General features: G+C 34.1%; 1 protein-coding gene across 2 annotated transcripts in view; it reads left to right on the top strand.

Moving 5' to 3' along the window:
- The window catches only part of LOC123679230 (mediator of RNA polymerase II transcription subunit 12), a 35,606-nt gene extending 16,173 nt beyond the window's left edge, over positions 1 to 19,433 (top strand). Inside the window, exons 10-23 of one of the 2 annotated variants that reach the window (XM_045616689.1) lie at positions 1,065 to 1,407; positions 2,714 to 2,918; positions 2,976 to 3,086; positions 3,138 to 3,490; positions 10,757 to 10,795; positions 11,614 to 11,875; positions 13,013 to 13,471; positions 13,554 to 13,820; positions 13,896 to 14,108; positions 14,171 to 14,404; positions 15,864 to 16,206; positions 17,838 to 18,046; positions 18,208 to 18,444; positions 18,880 to 19,433. In XM_045616689.1, coding sequence (XP_045472645.1) covers positions 1,065 to 1,407; positions 2,714 to 2,918; positions 2,976 to 3,086; positions 3,138 to 3,490; positions 10,757 to 10,795; positions 11,614 to 11,875; positions 13,013 to 13,471; positions 13,554 to 13,820; positions 13,896 to 14,108; positions 14,171 to 14,404; positions 15,864 to 16,206; positions 17,838 to 18,046; positions 18,208 to 18,444; positions 18,880 to 19,176 — 3,572 coding nt within the window. In that variant the 3' untranslated portion in view covers positions 19,177 to 19,433. The remainder of the gene's footprint in view (positions 1 to 1,064; positions 1,408 to 2,713; positions 2,919 to 2,975; positions 3,087 to 3,137; positions 3,491 to 10,756; positions 10,796 to 11,613; positions 11,876 to 13,012; positions 13,472 to 13,553; positions 13,821 to 13,895; positions 14,109 to 14,170; positions 14,405 to 15,863; positions 16,207 to 17,837; positions 18,047 to 18,207; positions 18,445 to 18,879) is intronic. The other variant, XM_045616690.1, reaches the window with a different exon arrangement.
- Positions 19,434 to 20,541: the final 1,108 nt, after the last annotated feature.

Consider the following 20,541-nt stretch of genomic DNA (forward strand, 5'->3'; position numbering starts at 1 on the left):
TATGAACTTCAAAACAATTTCCAGAGTGTTCTCTGTTTGTTTAGTGGTAATATTTTTTACCGCAAGTCTCTACGATGAGTGGATCCTGAGATATAGCCGCTTACCTCGCTTATTTGCCCACCCTGTACAGGATGGCAAATTTCGATGTTTTAGCACTACAACTTTTAAACCAGAGGAGATAGACAAAATCTGATACCCCCTTCTCGGTCTCTTTTTCTGAGAATTGTTGTAATCGCGCGTGGGCTCGCGCTTTGAGATCATAGGTTTCTAATGTAAACGTTCAGATGAGCGCGTTTGCACAAGCTGATAGATGCCAGAGACGTATTTACGTATTTTCCTTCGATCCGTTCGGTCAGAAATAGTTCAAAATGGGAACGGACGCTCCTAATACTGAATTATTCATATATGAAATTGAGAATTGTCCTGTAATATGCGACATGGCAAGTAGTGTATATTCAGATAAAACTCAAGGAGACGGGCTTGGGAAGAACTCGTCATCATATCCTGTGAAGGCGATGCTAATGAAGAAACAAAATTATTATGTGAGCACATAAAAATGATAATAGCTCTTTATTTAGAAATCATGAGATATACGCAGAACTCCTTTATCTCCGAAATTATTAGAAATAATGCTGAGCTAAAAACTACGTCTGAGTCAGAATTCTGCGTACAATCCAGTGGCGTACTCAATTTTTTTTTCGGGGTATGGTTTTGAAGATTGAACACAAACCTATATTTTTTTAAATTCAGATGTAGTCTTTAGCTCAGCATCATTTCTAATAATTTCGGAGATAAAGGAGGGGTCCGAAAAGTATAAATTTCCAAAATCGCCCTGTATCTCTTGAACGGAAACAGTTATGCAAAATCTGATGAGTTTAAAAAAAAAGTAGGACAGGAACGTGAAAACCGCAAGGCTCTATCTTGAATAACAAGCGAGAAAACCACCCAAAATTGGATGCACTGTACAAAATAATAAAATCCATAATTCCAAAATAACATTATTGTGATAAAATAAAATACAATGCTGTAGACATAAAAATCATTTTTAACTGGGTATTTTTCAGTGTCTCCTGAGCAAACTACTGCAGTATTTGAGGGTTTATGCAAAGTTGTAAAGCATGTTACGAATCCAGGGGATTGTAGTTCAGCGGAAAGATGTATTTTGGCTCATCTTTTCGATCTCTACTCATCGTGTAGTTTATTGAAGTCAAAGCCACACACGGTAGAGCCATTCAGTAATGCCTACCCTAAGATAAGACAGGCTTTGTATACAGCTCTTCAGCCAACTCCCAGTAGTAATCATGTATACAATGCACAGTTCATGCAGGAAATATTTGCTAGTCCTAGAAGAGGCGGCCGTATAGAATCATCTTGGGCAAGATTATTGAATGAAAATGTTAATAATCGGTAAGATTAATATGGTGAATAAACACCAGCAAAATTAGGGGAACATTCTCAACGAAGTTTGTAGTTCATTTTCTCTTGAACCTTTTGGCTGATTTAGCAATTACTTTTTTTTTTTGTATCTTGATTCTTGGAGAACATAAATGATTATTTGCCGCCTTCATTTACTACCGTTTTGTTATATACAGGGGTGAACAAAAAAAAATTGAAAGTGAGCTTTTATTCAGATCATCCTGTGGAGTGATTTGTTGACAAATAAGACAGTTATCAGATGCTCGGATGTTATCTCATCTTTCTTGAACATTTCTTTTTTTATTTATTGCAATTAATTTTGAGAGAAATTACAGCATTTCATATGATACCATTGTTGAACAAGAAATTAATGTTTTGAATCACAAATCTTAAAGTTAATTTCAATTGATACACTGAACAAAAATTATACATAAAGTCCAAAAAAAAGTTGATTGTATTGATGACTGCAGTTATTATTTTGCAACAGATGAACAAAAACATGAATACAATGAAAAATCGTTCATCATATGGATGAATTGTTTCTGTTGAATCAAGGAACCATTTTTTTTTAGGTCGTAAAATATTACATAGTTTCTTGTAAACCAATGAAAAGTTCCTTATTATAATTTCGGTTCATTATGCGATCTGTTTTACTTTGAATCAATAATGTATTACTGTTCATTGAAATGGAAGTGTTAATGTAGGGTTTTATACATCTAATAAACAAAGTTCTCCTATCTAATGAATATTTCATCAAAACAACAAATACTCAACAACAATTTCAGAATTGTAATATTGATGGACAGGGATCCATAATATCAATGAATACGGGTATGTGGTAATGAATGAAATTTCATTATATTGATGAAAAAGTACATTGTATTAATGAAATCAAATTGATGATAGCCATTCTTATACAATGAACAATTTTTTTTCAGTGCACTGAAACTATTAAAAGTGCTGTATTTTCTTTCAAAATTGTGATATCGCAATTACTGAAAAAAAGAAATGTTCAAAAAAGATGAGAGAACATCTAAGTATTCGTAAACATTCTTGTATGTTCACGACTCACTTTTTTTCAGCCCTGTATATAACAAAAAACCAAGTAACTGAGGACGGCACATCTGAACAGTTATGTTCCCGAGGAATCAAGCTACAATTAAACAAAAAATAGGCCAAAGAGATATAAAAGTACAAACTTTGTTGAGATTTTGTCTGTTTCCCTAATTTTCTTGGTGTATATATTTGGTTTACAAAAAATTCAGTTAAACCAATATTTCAAATAATTCTTCTTCAGGTATTCCTTTGTAAGCAACGCAATTTTACATGTATGTCGTGAAGTTGATAATGATCGGTTAAATGATCTTGCCATAATGTGTGCTGAAATGACTGCTTGCTGTAATACTCTTGCATCTGAATGGTTGGGAGTGCTATTAGCGCTTTGCTGTCCGATGTCGCATCCTGGCTATTATACAGAAGTTTTGACGAGCTTAGATGTTCAGGTATTATTTATCTTATGATTTTATTTTTCAAATTTTTACCGATTATGTTAATTTCAGGATATAAGTATTCATAACGCTCTTGCTATTTTCACCTGCATTCTTATAGCCAGACATTGCTTTTCCTTGGAGGATTTTGTTGGCAGAGTCGCCTTACCTAGTCTTTTGAAGGTAAGAACAAAGTAATACTCAATATTCTCAATACTCAAAAGTGATTTTCAGGTTAAATCTTTGGATAATGGAGGAGGTGTGGCAGAAGGAGGTATGCGTTTAACATGCCACTTGTTGCTTCGTCTCTTCCGAACTGCGGAGGGTCCTCAGCCGGGACTTTATTCTGTTGGATCTCCTCCATTAACAGCGCCAAGACCTCCTTTAGGAGTAAGATTGAGTTGCGATAGACATCTATTGGCTGCAGCCCATCGGAACATCCATGTGGGTCCTGTTTTGGCTGTACTGAAAGCAGTATTAGTAGTTGGTGATGCGACAGCTAGAGAAGGTACAGAATTAAGTATATCCCATATACTCGGTACAAGTGATCTCATGAGTGGAGGAGATGGGCCTACTTTGGACTTGGCGTAAGTATTCATTACTTTGATTAGAATAATAACCTTAATTTTGCTTTGCCATCGCTCTCTTTTTCAAGCTCATTGTCCCAATCTGGGATGCTTTAGTTGATGCAAGTTTTGTCTCTTCTATTTTTTGTTAATTACTTCATGTACTGTTCTATTTGACAAATTTTCAATAAATTTATCTGCAGTAGACAGTAAAATTTTAGTACAAACAATTAAGAGCGTTCATTTTATACTCATTAAAACAATGACATAAATTTGTCACTTGAAGTGAAGACAAACTATGAGATCTGTGACAGTATTGAACAAATCTTATAATTTACACAACGACAAAATTAGGGGAACGGCCAAAATCTCAACGAAATCTGTAGTTCATTTTCTCTTGAATCCTTCGGCCGATTGTAGCAATTAATTTTTTGCATTGAAGCTTGAGTTTTTGCGAACATAACTATTAAGATGCAGTCCTCAGTTCCATTTTTTTGTTATATACAAGGGCGAACAAAAAAAATGAAAAGTACGCTTTTGTTCAGAACACCCTGTGGAGTGAATTGTTGGCAGTTGAGAATGACTTTGAACACTCAGATATTGCCTAATATAAACATTCACTCATCACTGGCATTCGTGTCCTGACTTTTAAGTATTCAACTATGTAGTGGCAGAGAGGACAGGGGAAATAAAAATCCTTAATGAGATGCCGACGTTTCGACCTTTATTTCTGGTCTTTTTCAAGGCTGGAAACAGAACGACATTGAAAACATGGGGCATAACATAGTACCATAATATAAAGAAAGTAGTATACTCTAGTAGGTGCAGAAACAAAATACAACAGAGCATTACAAAAAACACAATTTAAAACACATACCAATTCATATGAATAATCCCTCACAATATTCTGAGGTGGACATAAAACTGTGTCGTCGATTTTTTAAGAACTCAATATACAATATATAAGTCCACTGGTCAACAGATGAAACTATCTATAATCTTTTATTATAATTTTAGGGTGTTCAAAAGATTTTTCCACATTAAGTACAATAAACAGCTGAAAACTAGTCTCCATGTCATCTGTCATATGCAGAACGTCGAGCGTCATATGGTTATCTAATGTCAAAGAAAGGGGTATGTTCCTGAAATTCGTCAAGAACGAATCATCCGTTTGTATCTCTCCAAGATGTTGTGATATATTGTGCTCAAATTCTGTACATCAGTCCTCAAATTTACCGTCTCGTTTAAAGAAATATGAATCATCTCACCGATACATCTCTTTTTATAGTTTTTTTCTTTTTCTAAGATGGTGACGTTCTCGAAATCGAAATTGTGGTCTTCGTTGAAGTGATGAGCGGCTAGAGCGGTTTTTTCATTTTTGTCTTTATTAGTGGGTCTACAATCATATCCGTGCTGGTAGACTCTATTTTTAAGATACTGTTTGGTCATACCTATGTAGCATCTGCTGCAGTCTTTACAAGGGATCTTGTATATTAAATCGGATTGCAAACCATCTGGAGTTTTATCTTTGATTTTCGAGAAAAGGGAACTGACGCATTTCAGTGGATAGAAAGCCAGTCTTGCAGAAGAGTTAGTTTGTTGTAAGGCTCTGCTCATGTTTTCAGATAGACCTTGAATATAAGGAAAACGGTAATATCTGGTTCGTTCATCATTCCTCGAACCTGCATCGTTAGTGAGCACTTTCCTTTTATATTGATTAAGAATACGTTTGACCAAGGTTGTTGGGTAATTATTTCTTGTTAGTAACTCAGTTATCTTCAGTTCATTTTCTCTGTGAAATCTTTCATCACTCAAATGAATAGCACGGAACATCAAGTTTGTTATAGTTGCTATCTTCTGGGATGTGGGGTGTTGTGATCGGTAGTTCAACATTCTACCAGAGGAGGTGGGTTTGGTATATATGGTATATATGGTACTATGTTATGCCCCATGTTTTCAATGTCGTTCTGTTTCCAGCCTTGAAAAAGACCAGAAATAAAGGTCGAAACGTCGGCATCTCATTAAGGATTTTTATTTCCCCTGTCCTCTCTGCCACTACATAGTTGAATAATAAACATTCATTCTTTCTAGCAATTGCGATATCTTAATTTTGGGAGAAATGATAGCACTTTATATGGTATAATTGTTGAACGAAAAATTAATGGAATCGCAAAGTTCTTAAGGTTGAATTCAATTGATACACTAAGCCAAAAGTCTACATAAAATGAATAAATAACTGTATTTAAGGCAATTGACCTCAGTCATTCAGTCAAATAATGGTTTACATAAATTCCAATAAACAGTTAATCGTTTTGATCAATTCAGTCATTCCTATTCAACACACTTTTCTTTTTTTTTATATCGTTTATTGAAATTCACAATCTACTCTTCATAAGTAGTGAGTAAATGTGGTTAATTTAATACGGCATGTGGAAGTTATCAAACATATTGACACTTCTTATTCACAAAACTTCAATTGAAGTCAATTGGCCATGTTTTCTGTAATCTTCTGTTGAACGGGTTTTCTGATAGTTGGTCTATGAAGCTGTTTTCATGCCCTTATAGATTTTGTTTATATCTTCTTGATCGTTTTTTGATTTCATCATTAATAAAGGAGATTTTCAAATCATTATCTTTGGTCAAATTAAAAATGTATCATGACTGTATTATTTGGATATTTGAGGCCGTGGCACTTCCCCAGAATTGAATGCCGTATGTCCATATTAGTTTAATTATGGCTTTGGAAATCAGTACCTTGTTTTGGAGAGATAGCTTGGATTTTCTGCCTATTTAGCCAGCAAATGAGAATATGTTTTCTGCATATTTAACCAACCCGCTTCCGTCAACTTATGAGAAACTCCTTGTTTACGTGGAATGCCATATATGAATCTCAGACATGAGTTTTGGAGTCTTTGAATGCGTCCAGTATTATATGAGTTCAGCGCGGGGTCATACACGGTATCACAGAAACTTAAATGTGACAAACATAAGGACTCACAGTGCATTATCTTTGTGCTCCAGCTGAGGGAATGTCTGTGTGTATAAATCTGCTTAAAGGACGAATAGGCCAACTGAAGCTTCCAGTTAATATGCTCGGTGAACTGTAGCTTGTTATCAATAACTAGACAAGTTATTTTTTGCAGAGTCCTTTAGTTCTATCTCACCATTGCCAATCCTCAATTTCAAACTCTGCAGTCTCACATTATCAGAACAAAATAGTAGAGCCACTGATTTATCGGCGTTAATCTCCAAATTATGCCTTTTCAACTCAAAAAATAAGTTGCTGAGATCAACATTCATGTTCTTGTTCGCTTGGTCAACGTCAGAGGGATCAAAGGATAACTGTATTTGAGTATTATCAGCATACAAATGATAATCGCAGTACCTCAAGCATCTATAAAAACTAGAGGTATATATAATATAAAGCAAAGGACCTAAAATGCTTCCCTGTGGATCTCCTCGCGCCATCCTTCGCTCTCCAGACGTGACTCCGTCCAAAACTACGCATTGCGTTCTATCCGCTAGAAAAGACCTGATCAAATTACATGCACCTTGATCGAAACCTACATGCTCCCAGATACAATCCAGAATTTCATGATCCAGGGAATCAAAAGCCCTAGTCTAGTACAATCCAACCACACCAAGACAGCCGCCCTGCTATCATCCATAACGCGATAAATATTGTCCATGATCTCACTCCATGTCACCATATCACTATAACCTGCCCGAAAACCCGACTGTTTGAGCGGTATGATATAGTTTCGCTGAAAATAAGCCAATATCTGCTTCACCATAATAATAATAATATAATAATATTTTATTTAATCCTTTAAGACACTACATGGTGTATAGGACAGGTCACAATAAGAAAACTAAACAACTAAGAAGTCACATAAATACTCATTTACAGAATAGAAACCTTTTTTTAAGAGGAGGTTCTTGATTTCTTTTTTGAACAATTTTAAATTCAAAGACTTCACAGATGGTGGCAAATGATTGTATAACTTAATACTTCGGTACAATGGAGAGCATTCAAATTTATGAGTCCTATGTTTAGGCAATAGAAAAATTTGCGTATTTCTAGTTACATAATTATGATGACTTGATAATTTCATCCATTTGTCTTCATTTTCCTTTGCGTATAGTAAGCATTTGAAAATGTATATCGAGGGTAGGGTTAAGATTCCATTCCCAATAAAGACTGGCTTACAAGACGCTAACATATTGAGGTTGAATATTGTACGTAATACTCGTTTCTGAGCTACAAAAACTCTGGAGAAGTCGGGGCTACTTCCCCAGAGCAAAATGTTATAAGACAGATGGCTATATACCAGGCTGTAGTATACACTCATTACAGAGGACCTAGGTAAAACATTCCTAATTCTAGCGATTGCAAACACTGAACTGTTTAATTTTTTACATAACACGTCAATATGAGTAGTCCATCTTAAATTTCTGTCCACATGGATTCCAAGAAATTTAGTTGTTTCTGATGTTGTGATAGTGTTATCCCCACATTTCAAACTAAAGGTACTAACTTCATTATTTTTTATAGAGAAGTAAACGCATACAGTTTTATCAACGTTCACCATCAAATTGTTTGAGCGGCACCAGTTTACAAATTCCCACATAATACATTCACAGGTACTCCGAAGTTCCTCAGGATTCCCGCCAGAAACCACTACAGACGCATCATCAGCAAATAGCGTTATTAAGAAAGAAGCTAATTTTATAGGCAAATCATTTATAAATAATATAAATAAAAGGGGTCCTAGCACGGATCCCTGAGGAACTCCAAGACCAATATCGTGACTTTCAGAATGAGTAGATCCTACTTTAACAGTCATAGTTCTTTCATTTAGGTAACTATGCAACCAGTCCAGGAATACGCCCCTAAAGCCCAAATTATAGCACTTTTCGAGTATGAACTCGAAAGAAAGTGTATCAAAAGCCGAAGATAAGTCAAAAAATAGACCTGCCACGGACAGGTTCCTATCCAAACACTCGTAAACGGATTCGAAAAAATTTACAGCAGCTGATTGGGTTGAATGACCTCTCCTGAAACCGTGCTGAGCAGGATGGATTATGTTAAATCTATTCAGAAAACACATCATCCTGGTGAAAACTATTTTTTCGAATACTTTGGAAAACACACTCAAAATGGATATTGGTCTATAATTCATTATGTCATTCAGATTGCTCTTTTTTAATACTGGGATCACTATGGATTTCTTAAGAACATTTGGGAACCTTCCCGTTGTGATTGAAGCATTGATGAGATATGCGAAGTATTCACTAATAATTTGGCTTGCGACCTTCAAAACTTTAGCAGATATGAAATCGATACCGACGCTTTTTTTATTTTTTAAAACTTTAATGGCATCCTCAACTTCGATTTTAGAAACAGGATTGAAAAAAAAACTACTGTTCACCAAAGGAGTCAATGTGCAAGATTGTGATAACTGATCTCCATAACGAACCATCAATTTCGAAGCAGCAATTGTGGAAAAATGTTTAGCAAAAATACTAGCTAACTGACTTGAATCGCTACACATAATCCCATTTAGATGTAAGGTGACATCATTTTGGCCACCAACATCATTTTGGCCACCAGCCAATCTTCTCCAAAACCTTTGACAACACGGGTAAAATAGAGATTGAACGAAAATGTGAGTATTCTGTCGGATTACGAGTTTTGGGCAAAGGGATCACATTCGCACGGTTCTAATCAAAGGGAAAAAAATCTTTCCAAGCAGATGTTGATAACGTGCGTTATACAGGGTGTTTAATTGGGAAACGGAAATACTTCACAGGTGCATAGATGGCACCAAGGCGGTTCTGGAGATACCCCATTTATTGGGTCTTACTGTCATCGTAGTCGAGATACAGGGTGGTTTATGAATTTTGCCCGTTTCTTTCTGAGGCCATATCTATATCATATTTGGCAAATATGTTCCTAATTGAGAGCCCAAACGTATCATGCAACAACTGTCTGGAAAATCCAGGTCCGGGTTAACAAAAACTTATGAATCGTTTGAATCCTCGAAACAACACCCTGTAGATTGGAATTTAGAAAATTTGTTTAATATTCGGAAACACGAAATATCTTTAAGAGAAGAATATCTTTAATTTATCAGTTGTGACATAGCAGTCAATCGGTTTAACCGCCTACTGCAATGCAATAATAATAATAAAATAATAACATTTGTCGGAATTTGATAAGAATGTGAGGTGAACACATTTAAAGTTCTGTAATTGCTCTCAAAATCAAATATCACAACTACTAAAAAAAAATGAATGTTTAGAAAAGATGGGGCAACATCTGAGTGTTTGTAAACATTCACTCAACTTTTCATTCTTTCTGTAAGTAACTTAGGAAGGCATTTCAACAGTTATGTTCCCGAGGAATCAAGTTACAATTAGAAAAAATGCTAAAATCGCTAAGGTTTTAAGAGAAAATGAACTACAAGCTTCATTGAGATTTTGTCCGTTTCCCTAATGTTGCCGGTGAAATATAAATATAAATGGTTTACTGAACAAAATAGAGGCAAATTTCAGGAACGACTCAACATAAATAATGAGCAGCCTCATTAGATTTGATACAATCAGTACTTATGATAAAAGTCCTTTTGTTCATTTATTTGATTAATATTTTTAATAATGAATCTTTATAATCCCACATTCTGAAATTTTTATAGTTTAAGGTAGATAATATTTAGGTCTAAGAAATAAATCATGTTAGATTTATTTTTAATTGGAAATACTAAATGCTTGTTACAAATTGCCAACATTCCTGAGCAGGGCTGAAGTAAACATTCTGATTGAAGTTGATTAATTTGTTCCAATAAATCTTCTGCGTTATTGGTTCTTTCAATGAATTCATCTTTTTGAGTTTTTGAAACAATTATTTCATTAAATTAAAAGTTTTATTTTTAGCTTAAAGAATTTCCCATTCAGATGAATATTACTATCTCCTTTTCAAGAGATCTATACAACTTAAATTATCCAAATTTTTTTAGTATGCGTCTATTCATTTTTTTTCATTATGTATTTTATTTGGGAGCTGTCTATCTATCATATAACATTAAATATACGTTTTTTTATACGTATCTTACAGTCATGAAATGTTTTCTGGTACTGGATACATTGGCTTATTATTATTTTATTCTTTGCTATATTTTAATCGGAATAAGAAATTATTGAACAATAATATTCAAACAAATCATTTTAAGAAGGTTTATTATTCATAACCTTACATAAATGAAGTTAAATATTTCTTTTCAATAGGATTGACTTGGAATCTTGTGGATCAAGGACCGCTCATAGGTTTGTCGAAACAAATAACTAGCTTAAGCTTTCACTGTACCACGTGCTTGCACCTTTTTCAATGATAATGAGCTGCTTTCTCATTTTCACAACTTATATTTTTTGTTCAAGATATAACCAAAAATAATGTTGATTTTCCTTGTTACACAACACTTGTAATCATCTAGTTATTACAATAATAGGTGCTAACTAGTTATTACAATAATAGGTACTAATGGCTAAATATCATTTGAAGACTTGAAATATTATGAAAATCAAATATTTTATTAATTACTCATTTAACTTTTGTTATTTTCATTCCATATTGGGCATGTCCGAAAGAAAACAATGAATATTTGATTATAATATTGTTTTTGGTATAAGATTTAGAATATTTGACGTTTTTCTGTTTCTTGTATCAATCACAAAAATTTGAGATAATAAAAGTGCGGATAAACTATTTATAATTTTTTAAAATGAAATAAAATAAAAATAATTTATAATTTTTTAAATAAACATTCCGACCTACTACCAAAATACATTATTAGAATTAGTATAATATGCACTCATTATCTACTTTTTCTGTCATTTCACAGTTATTGTTCTTATTTAATTTTACCACTTCATTCAATTGGAATATTTTTATATTGTTTGCTTGTTCACTGTGAATATTTTCCATTTATAATCTTCAAGTGACTTTCATTTCCTTGTAACACATGACAATACATTAATCACTATCAACATAAGCAACATTCTTGTAGCTAAGTGCACCCCATGTAAATAATTGCACGATTCCGATATAAACGGATATAAATATTCTTAATTTTTTTTATCTATAGGCAATCAAGTACAGGAAATGCTGAAAGTACAGCATCTTTGTCCGCTTTTGCCTGTCATGTCTTAAGGGAAATATGCTCTCAGCAATGGGTTTTAGAAAGATGTCTAAGTCACCCTGAGGAACTCTGTGACATGGACAATTTGCTGGATCCTCTCCTTTCTCATTCTCAGGCTCAAAGACTACTTCACATGATATGTTATCCTGAGGCAGGGATCAATTACGATGAACTAGATCAGAAGAGTATGATTAGCAGAATTCTAGAGGTAGGTTCCAATTTTGTTCACAGGGGACTTTTAACTAAATTTTTTTGAATCACCTATTTTAATTAGAATTAGAAATGACGTTTGGCTGGCCATCATTCATAAAAGCGATAGTTTTCTTCCATTTCAATTTTAAAAGAACAAAATAAGGAATATGAAATTATACAGTTTTCTATTTTATTGGTTATTTTGTTACAAGCCAAATGTAGTTATTGTGTAGGTCCTGGTTCCAGTTTTTGTATCTGTTTTGGGGTCAGCAATAAAAAATTTTTTTATATAATGTTTTCGATTTTCTAGGATTTTAGATTTCTAGGGTCACTAGCCGGATAAAGATTATTATTATACTCATAATTGTGAGGTAGTCTGGCAGTCAGAGGTATAGAGTTTGTAGATCAAACCTGCATACCATATGCTGTCAAATGCTTTATTAATGTCAAGGAACAATGCCCCGTGTAGATTTTGCTATATTTTCTTGCTTTCTGTGTTCTCTAAACATTCTCCTTCTTTTTTTTTTTGTACATTAATACAGTTACAGAAGTTTTTGATAAGTCGAATGATGAAGGGAAACAATTCTTGGGTTGTGTTTTTCCAAATTTTTTTTTTCAGAGAAGAGGTAGTTTATTATGTTGTTATGCTTTCCTTAATTATTATATACTTATTCTTTGTAATTTTTCAAATGCTTGATAACTTCTTGCACATCTATTGATATTAAATCTCACTAGTTTCTCAAATGTGCCTTTGGAAGATTGAAAGAATATCTATTGCAGTGATGATCTCCTCCTAAGTGTAGTATAAAAGTTGGGCTTAAAAGATTGTAGGCTAATATAGAAAAAATTATTTTTGATAAAATTTGATTTTATTATTCGATATAATTGCTTTCGAGGGCGATGAAACGATTATAGCGGTCATAACATTTTTCGTTACCATTTTTATACTATGATTTGTCTTTAGCCTCAAAATAGACCTTGGTTTTGGATATTACCTCTTCATCGGCTCTTAATTTTTTTTCAGCTGAGAACGGAAAAAACGGGGTTAATATATAATTTCCTAATAATAGCTAAGATATTCAAGAATATCCGAATAAACCATGGTTTGATATTTGCAGTGTTTTTGTAATTGATGTATGTGTTTTCATTGCAGAATTTAGAACAGTGGACTTTGAGGATGTCTTGGTTAGATTTGCAACTAATGTTCAAGCAGTTCAGTCCTAATTCTCAGGAATTATCGCAATGGCTTGATACTGTTGCAAAAGCAGCCATTGATGTATTTCAACTGAATGCGCCTAGTTCAAGATCTCCTCGTTCAGATGAAAAGAAATCACTTTTGAAAAATAGAAACTATAATTCAATTTGGCTAGTTGCTCCATTAGTGTCTAAATTACCTAGTGCTATACAAGGCAGAATATTGAAGGTGGCTGGTCAAGTATTAGAAAATGGGGCTTGGTGTCGTGAACAAAAAACTAAGGGAAAGAAGGAAGCAGAACAACAGAGTATTCTTACACATCAACCGTTTTTGAGTTTGGTACTTACATGTCTGACTGGTCAAGAAGAGGGTTTACGAGAAGGACTTTTGTCTTCTCTTCATCAACAATTGAGTCAGGTAAGACCATATTTTCAATGGTGCTCAGGTGCTTTATCAATTGACTTTCTGTTCATTGTTTTTTTCCAAATTATCATTTCAGCTTGTACAACTTGCTAAAGAAGGTCACATCCAAGATATTTGCAATAATGTAAGAACATTGGATAGTCTTCAGTTGAGATTTGCATTAGTCGGAGGTGTTTTTGAGGCATTCCAGAAAAATCCTTCTGCAACTAATGATTGGGTTCTGCTATTGGTTCAATTGGTTACCAATGGTTTAATTGACCTTCATACTCATAGCTCCTTATTTACCACTGTTATTGATATGTTGGCAACATTAATTCACTCCACATTATCAGCAGAAAGTCAAGTAAGTATGGTGTATCTGTATATTCATAAAATAAGTATTTGATGGTTTGGTTATAAAAAATGTATCTTTCAACAGGATGATGGTAGAAAAGTTTATTTGAATCTCATGAAAAAGTTGAAAAAAGAAGTTGGAGATCGACAAGTACCATCTCTTCAACATATAAGACAGTTATTACCTATGCCAAGATCAGTTACGGAAATAATTGCAGTGGAACCTATTGGATCTCTGACTGATAGTAAAGGAAATAAAATTAGTTTTGATAGCATTGACAAAAAGTATGGTTTTCAAGTAAGTATCGCTCTCCTGTCTAAATATTAACTTGATTTTACTCAAATTAATAATTTTTGTAGGTTACAGATAAACAAAGAGTTAGTAACTGGGACATATTAGAAGGGATGAGGAATCCTGCTCCATTATCATGGTCTTGGTTTGGTGCAGTCAGATTGGAAAGAAAACCATTAGTTTCGGAAGATACACATAGGTTACTGAAGTATCATACACATAATCTACAAAGACCAGCTTCTTACTACTTAGACCCACCTCCACTACCACCAGAAGATTTGGAACCACTTCAAGACAAACCTGTAAGTAGTAACATATCATAATAGGTTTAAAAATTCAATATTATACAGAGTGATTCACCGCGATTGTCTATTAGATGCGATTGAGATTGCCATAATTTTGTACTGAAAATTTGCATATTGGGGTTTGTGACGATGATCTTTCTCCCTAAAATATTTTTAAACCCCCACAACTTCCGGTTATACCGGATAAAAACTACTACTTTCTTATGGCACACCCAGTATATCATTGCACGAATGATAGCTTATTTGATGGCACTTTCAGCAATATGTCACAACTTGGGTATAAACTCAACAGTTCATGGGTTAATGCCTAATGTGATTCTTATGAAAAAGATGGTTGCAGCGAGGACTCTCATTTTTTGAATATTTCTGCAGAAAAAGTTTTTTTCGAAAAAAATGTGCAGGGTGTTTATGAGAAGATCATGAACTTTGATAACTCAAATTCATAAAATTTCACGATTTTCAAATTACAACTTATATTTTTTTCTTTCAGTCAATTCTACATATAAAAAGAGGGGGTTTGCTTAAGCAAATCTATACCTTAAATTAAAACTTTAAGAGTTATCAAGGCAAAACTAAGGAAAAACCGATATTTCTGAGTGGAGTAGTTTGTGACTGTGATTGAAGGGTCTTCGGAAACCAAAACTGAAATTAATGAATTTTTTTGAATGAAGTGTTCTACTGGGTGTTCAAAATGATACGATTCATTGATGATTCATTCAAACGTTAATATTGGGTTTTTTTGAAATGGTACACCCTATATTTTATTTTCTCATTTTGTACAGAAATTTTTAAAGATAATAAATATTGTTACTTAATCAAAAATAAAATACAGATTGTGCAATTTGGAATAAACTCGATATTAACGTTTGAATTAGTCATCAATGAATTGTCTCATTTGGAACAGTCAGTAGAATTCTCAATGATTATCAAAATGTCAGTACATACCTCCGTTATTCTAGTACTCACTCTCAAAATCCCATCCAAATGAATTCATTCATTTCGCAATCATTAGATTTTTCCGAATTCTATGAAAAATTCGAAATATCTCAAAAACGTTAAGTTTGAAGCTTATGAAACTTCGAACGAACTTGGGTTCATTTATTGCATTCAATCTGAAAATTCAATGAAAAACGCGGTGTTCCATAAAAAAAGATATTTGGGAAAAAGAAATCTTTTTTATAATGCTATTGAACCTGTATGATAAGGCAGGTTAAATATTGATTTTAGAAATTTATTTTCGAAGCTTTTGAATTCGTTTCAAGTTTTTGTTGGATATGTTCATCCAAATATCTCAGCACATCTAACCCAAAGTTTTTCTTAATATTAGACAGGAAACTTATGTAGAACTCATTGAAAATCAATACACGCCATGAAACTCTTTTTTATAAATATGCGAATAATATTCTTCTTGTTGTTTTTAAAATTCGTTACTATTCACGATTTATTTTTGTTGAAGGATTCTAATTTGAAAGCGGACACACCTTCATCAGTTGATCAGAGTCCAATCACATTAGGTAAAGGACGAGGCAAGGGTCAAAGAAAACCTCGCAAACCAAAGAATGTGCCAGGTCCCATGCAAGTTAATCCAATGGTTGGTATGGCCCAGAATGCAATGAATTCTCAGCAAGCTGGTATGCATGTACCAGTACCCAGTGGTAATCAACAAATACCACATAATATGGGTTATGGGCAAAATATGCCTCCTCAAGGTCAACAATATGGTGGAAATCCAAATCAGCAACAATGGTACAATTCTCAGCAGCAACCACAAGGATATTATCCTCCACAAATGCCCAATGGTATGTAAATTATGGATTTTTTGTTTATTTCTGCTAATTTACAATCTACATCATCAAAAGTATTAAGTAAATGTGGTGTACAGACAAACATTGAAACTGAAATGTCCATTGACATCTCTACTTAATAGTACTAATTATATAAAAATGAGTTTTATTGCGGAATATCTTCAGGCCAAGATTTCTTCAATCGACGGTTGTTTGGTCCTTCTCTATACAAAATGTCTATTTGCTCATTTGGGTTTCCAGTAAGTCGATTTTTATAATTGGTAGATATTTTACGGATTTCTTTTACAATGTAAGGCATTCTGAGATCTTGGTGAATGGTCCTGTTTCTAACATACCAAGGAGCGTTGAGGATAGCTCGTTACGTTTTTAATTGGAATCTCTGTATTATGTTTAGTCTTGTGTGTTTCCCACAGCCCCAGAGTTACATGTCGTATGTCCATGTGTGTTTGAATATAGCTTTATAAAAAAGTAGCTTGTTTTACAACAACAACCATCTTTATTTCAAAATTGTTTCATAAAAATTTTCTGTTGTCAGTTCAGATTTCCGACCCATTAGCCAATACATTTTTGTAAGTTTCACATCAAGTTGTTTTCTCTTAGTATGTATGCGTTGCTCTAAGTGAGTCTTCTGTTCAGATGAAGGCCTAAGTATTTGACTGTTTTTTCTATTGGTATTGGATTTTGGGCAATTGTGCCTGGAGGGCAATTTTTTAAACTAGTTGTAAAAGTTATTTGAGCTGATTTGATATGGTTTGTTTTCATTTTCCATTTTTTATACCAGTCGTTGAGTGAGTTTGAATGAATTTGCATGTTGATTGTGCAGTTGTCTGTATTTTCGTCAACAGAGAGAATAGCAACATCATCAGCGAAGGCAGCTATGTCATCGGTTACTGGTAAGTCTCTTGTGTACAGGAGGTAAAGCAGTGGTCCTAGTACACTTCTCTGGGGAACTCCTAACCTTATTAGGTGATGTCTTGATATTATGTTTGTTAAATCGTAGTCTTCTATTCTTTTCAGTATTAATCTTTCAAGTACTTTACTCATTATGGGTACTGGGTAGTATATGATGTTTCTTGTGATGGTTTACCATGATTGTGTATCATCTGGATTTTCATATGATTGGGAAGTAACATAGGCTGTGAGGAAGGCAATTGCTTTTTTTGGCATCTTTTTGAGGATTTCAGCTGTAATAAGATCATAGCCGGGTGCTTTTTTATTGTTTAGAGTTCATATTTCTCTGTTTACTTCTCTGGCTATACATATAGGGTGTGATGGATGGTATCATCTGGCACGGGCTATCAAGGAATTCGTCTATGTAGTAATAGCCGGAAGATGCTATTAGCGGTTCGAATACTTTGCATAGATGTTCAGCAAATGCATCAGCCTTTTCTTGATCAGTTCGTGCCAATCCATTTTACTGAAAATGGTGGAAATAGGGTGAAGTAGACCTTTAAACTTCTTCGTAGCTTTCCATAGAGTGGATTTTTGGATTACAGTAGTTATTTTCTGGAATTTTGTGGTTGAATCTGTAGTAGTCGAAGTTCATGAAAATATTCAATTGTTAATGATTTTGATGTGTCAATTATAAAAATGATGTGTTTTCATTGAAGTTATTCATCTTCCAGTTGCTAGATTTGAGAGGCCTCCCATCAACCAATCTAAGCAGGCGTTGTCAAATATGTTGAGACAAAGACATCCACTCAATCAGTTTATGACGCCTAGTCAGGGCGGACCTGGTCAAAATCCTGCAGGGCCTGGTGCATACTCTACAATGCAGAGGTTTCCTAGGCAACCTATGAGACAACCTATACCTAGTGCTATGCAATCAAATCAGGTGAGTGTTTTGTGTAATTCTTATGATAATTGATTTTATTGGAAGATAACAAAATGTTCATATTTGAATTATTAGCAATAACTTTTTTCTTCTTCTTCTTCTTCGTCTTAATTTAAGCCTAGGGCTTAAGAATTTTAAATTGATTCAAACGGATTTTTTAGGCTGCTATGTTTTCGCAACAGTATGGAGGTATGCAAAATACGGTCAACCAATCGTATGGTAATTATCCTGGTGGAAATATGATGGCAAGTAATATGCCTAATAATCAACAAGTTATGCAAGGTGGAGGAGGAGGAATGTTTCCTGGTCAGCAACAAGGGTTTAGCGCACAACAAAGGGCACAACCTGATTATAGGGGTATGCCTCAGAATCCAAGACAACAGTATATGCAACAACAGGTAAGGAATGCTGAAGTAGGCTTATGTTTAACAGATTACGGATTTTAACAGACTACGGTCGTTAAACTCGACATCGTCGCTAAATCCGTACTATTTTTACATTAGGCGTATGGAAAACCCACCAAATCTCTGAAAAAGCGTTGTTAAATACGGTGGTTCGTTTTAGACGACGTCGCAATATGCGACTTTCACTGTAACTGCAAATACCGACAACAGAGACCTCATCACAATGTTCTGAGTACTAAAAAACAGTTTCAAGGTCGTGTAACTTACGTGAACCATCTAGAGGAGTAGTTTGTCGAACACAACCAGTTTTCCTAATATGTACACACTCAAAGATTCTGAGAGGTCTCACACAGTCCTACAACATTACATTTGGTACCAATAATACTATTTCTATAACATCAATTAAGAGAATGTGTTTCTTCATTTCAGGTTCCTAATGTTACCATGAATGCAAACTTGAACACTATGGGCGCTATGGGTGGTCAACAAACCGGTTCAGTTCCACCATATTCGAGAAACCAAGCTCAAGGTATGCAGCCTGGCATTCAGGGACAACCAAATCAGTTCCAACAACAGCAGCAGCAACAACAGAGAATGAGACAACAGATGATGGCTATGCAACAACAACATCAGGGGGGACCTCAGAACCAACAACCATCACCCAATCTTGTCTCACATCTCAGACAAATGCCGTATCATCAACAACCTCCTCCATATAATATGTAGGAAGATTATATTTCTTTTTTACGAAGAATACTTAAATGAAATTTTTTTTTCCAATATATTTTATGATTTGCATGTAGTATGGAGGTTTGATTTATAATAATGACTATTCATTTAGAGTACCTTGATTTTATTTTAAATGTTTTATATTTTATATAAATTATGAAACGAGATATTTTGAATAAGTGCAGTTATGTTTTATTTAGGTGTATATATTTATATATCTATATATGTGAAAGAAATAAAACGAAATTAAGTTATTTTGTCTTCTAATTTACGCATGCGCTACATGATCTTCAGCATCTATTGGCAACCTTGCAGAGGGTCAAATAGAACAAATTTATGTAGACCACAAGCTGAAAATAAATTGCTAATAGTAATAAAATCCAATCAAACAATCAAGTGAACCTAACGTTTCTTACAATAAGGCAAATGAAAAAAAGCCTTAAACAGTTATAATTCAACAAAATCTCAACTGGATAACTCATCATTCACTAGTTTTTTCAATTAATGAGGCATCTAAGATTGTGCTTCTTTCACAAGAGCATATACAGGGTGGTTCACCACTTTTTTCATAAGAATGCCATTAACTCATGAACCTTTGAGTTTTTACCCAAGGTATGACATATTGCTGAACTTGTCGTCAAAAAAGCTATCTAATGATGCAATAATATACTGGGTGCGCCATTCGAAATAAGGGAGTAGTAGTCTGTTTCGGAAGTTGTAGAGAAGTGTAAATATTTTAGGGAGGAAGATCATTGTCTCAAACCCCAATATGCAAATTTTCAGCTCAAAATTATCATTAGTTTTCCATAAACGTTTAATAGGCCATCCCGGTGAATCACCCTGTATATTAGGGGAGACTGAAGTAGTTGCTAACCGTGAATTATATTCCTCATTCGAATCCATAGGATTATGGAGTTATTTATGTCTCTTTTCGACTGTACTCATTGCTCACAGTAATGAATACGCATTCCATAGTACTGAGTTTTCAGTTTTGCAAAGGTTTTACAAAGATTTTACAAAACATCAGCTTGTAGCTCAATTAATCTCATCTGAAACAACATTTCTACTTCCCCCACATCCCTTCGAAAGGAGACATGGATAGTTGGAATTGAAGTCCACGTGAACGGAAATCCTCAAATCTTGACGTGAAATCATTGTTGAATGGAGACCATTTCTGTGTTAGGGTATTTTTGTCGAGTATTTTATGACTAATCAGGATGAGAAAATGAAATGTGTTTCCCTTACAAATTTAATTTTCCCAACCAAGGTTTGCTTTGGAAGGATTTGAGATGAATAAATAGCTTATGAGCAAATCGTCTTATGTTTCCGCGGGCGCCAGTTTAGGACCTTAAGTGTAATTCT

This window comes from Harmonia axyridis, chromosome 4, assembly GCF_914767665.1.
Source record: "Harmonia axyridis chromosome 4, icHarAxyr1.1, whole genome shotgun sequence".
NCBI lineage: Eukaryota > Metazoa > Arthropoda > Insecta > Coleoptera > Coccinellidae > Harmonia > Harmonia axyridis.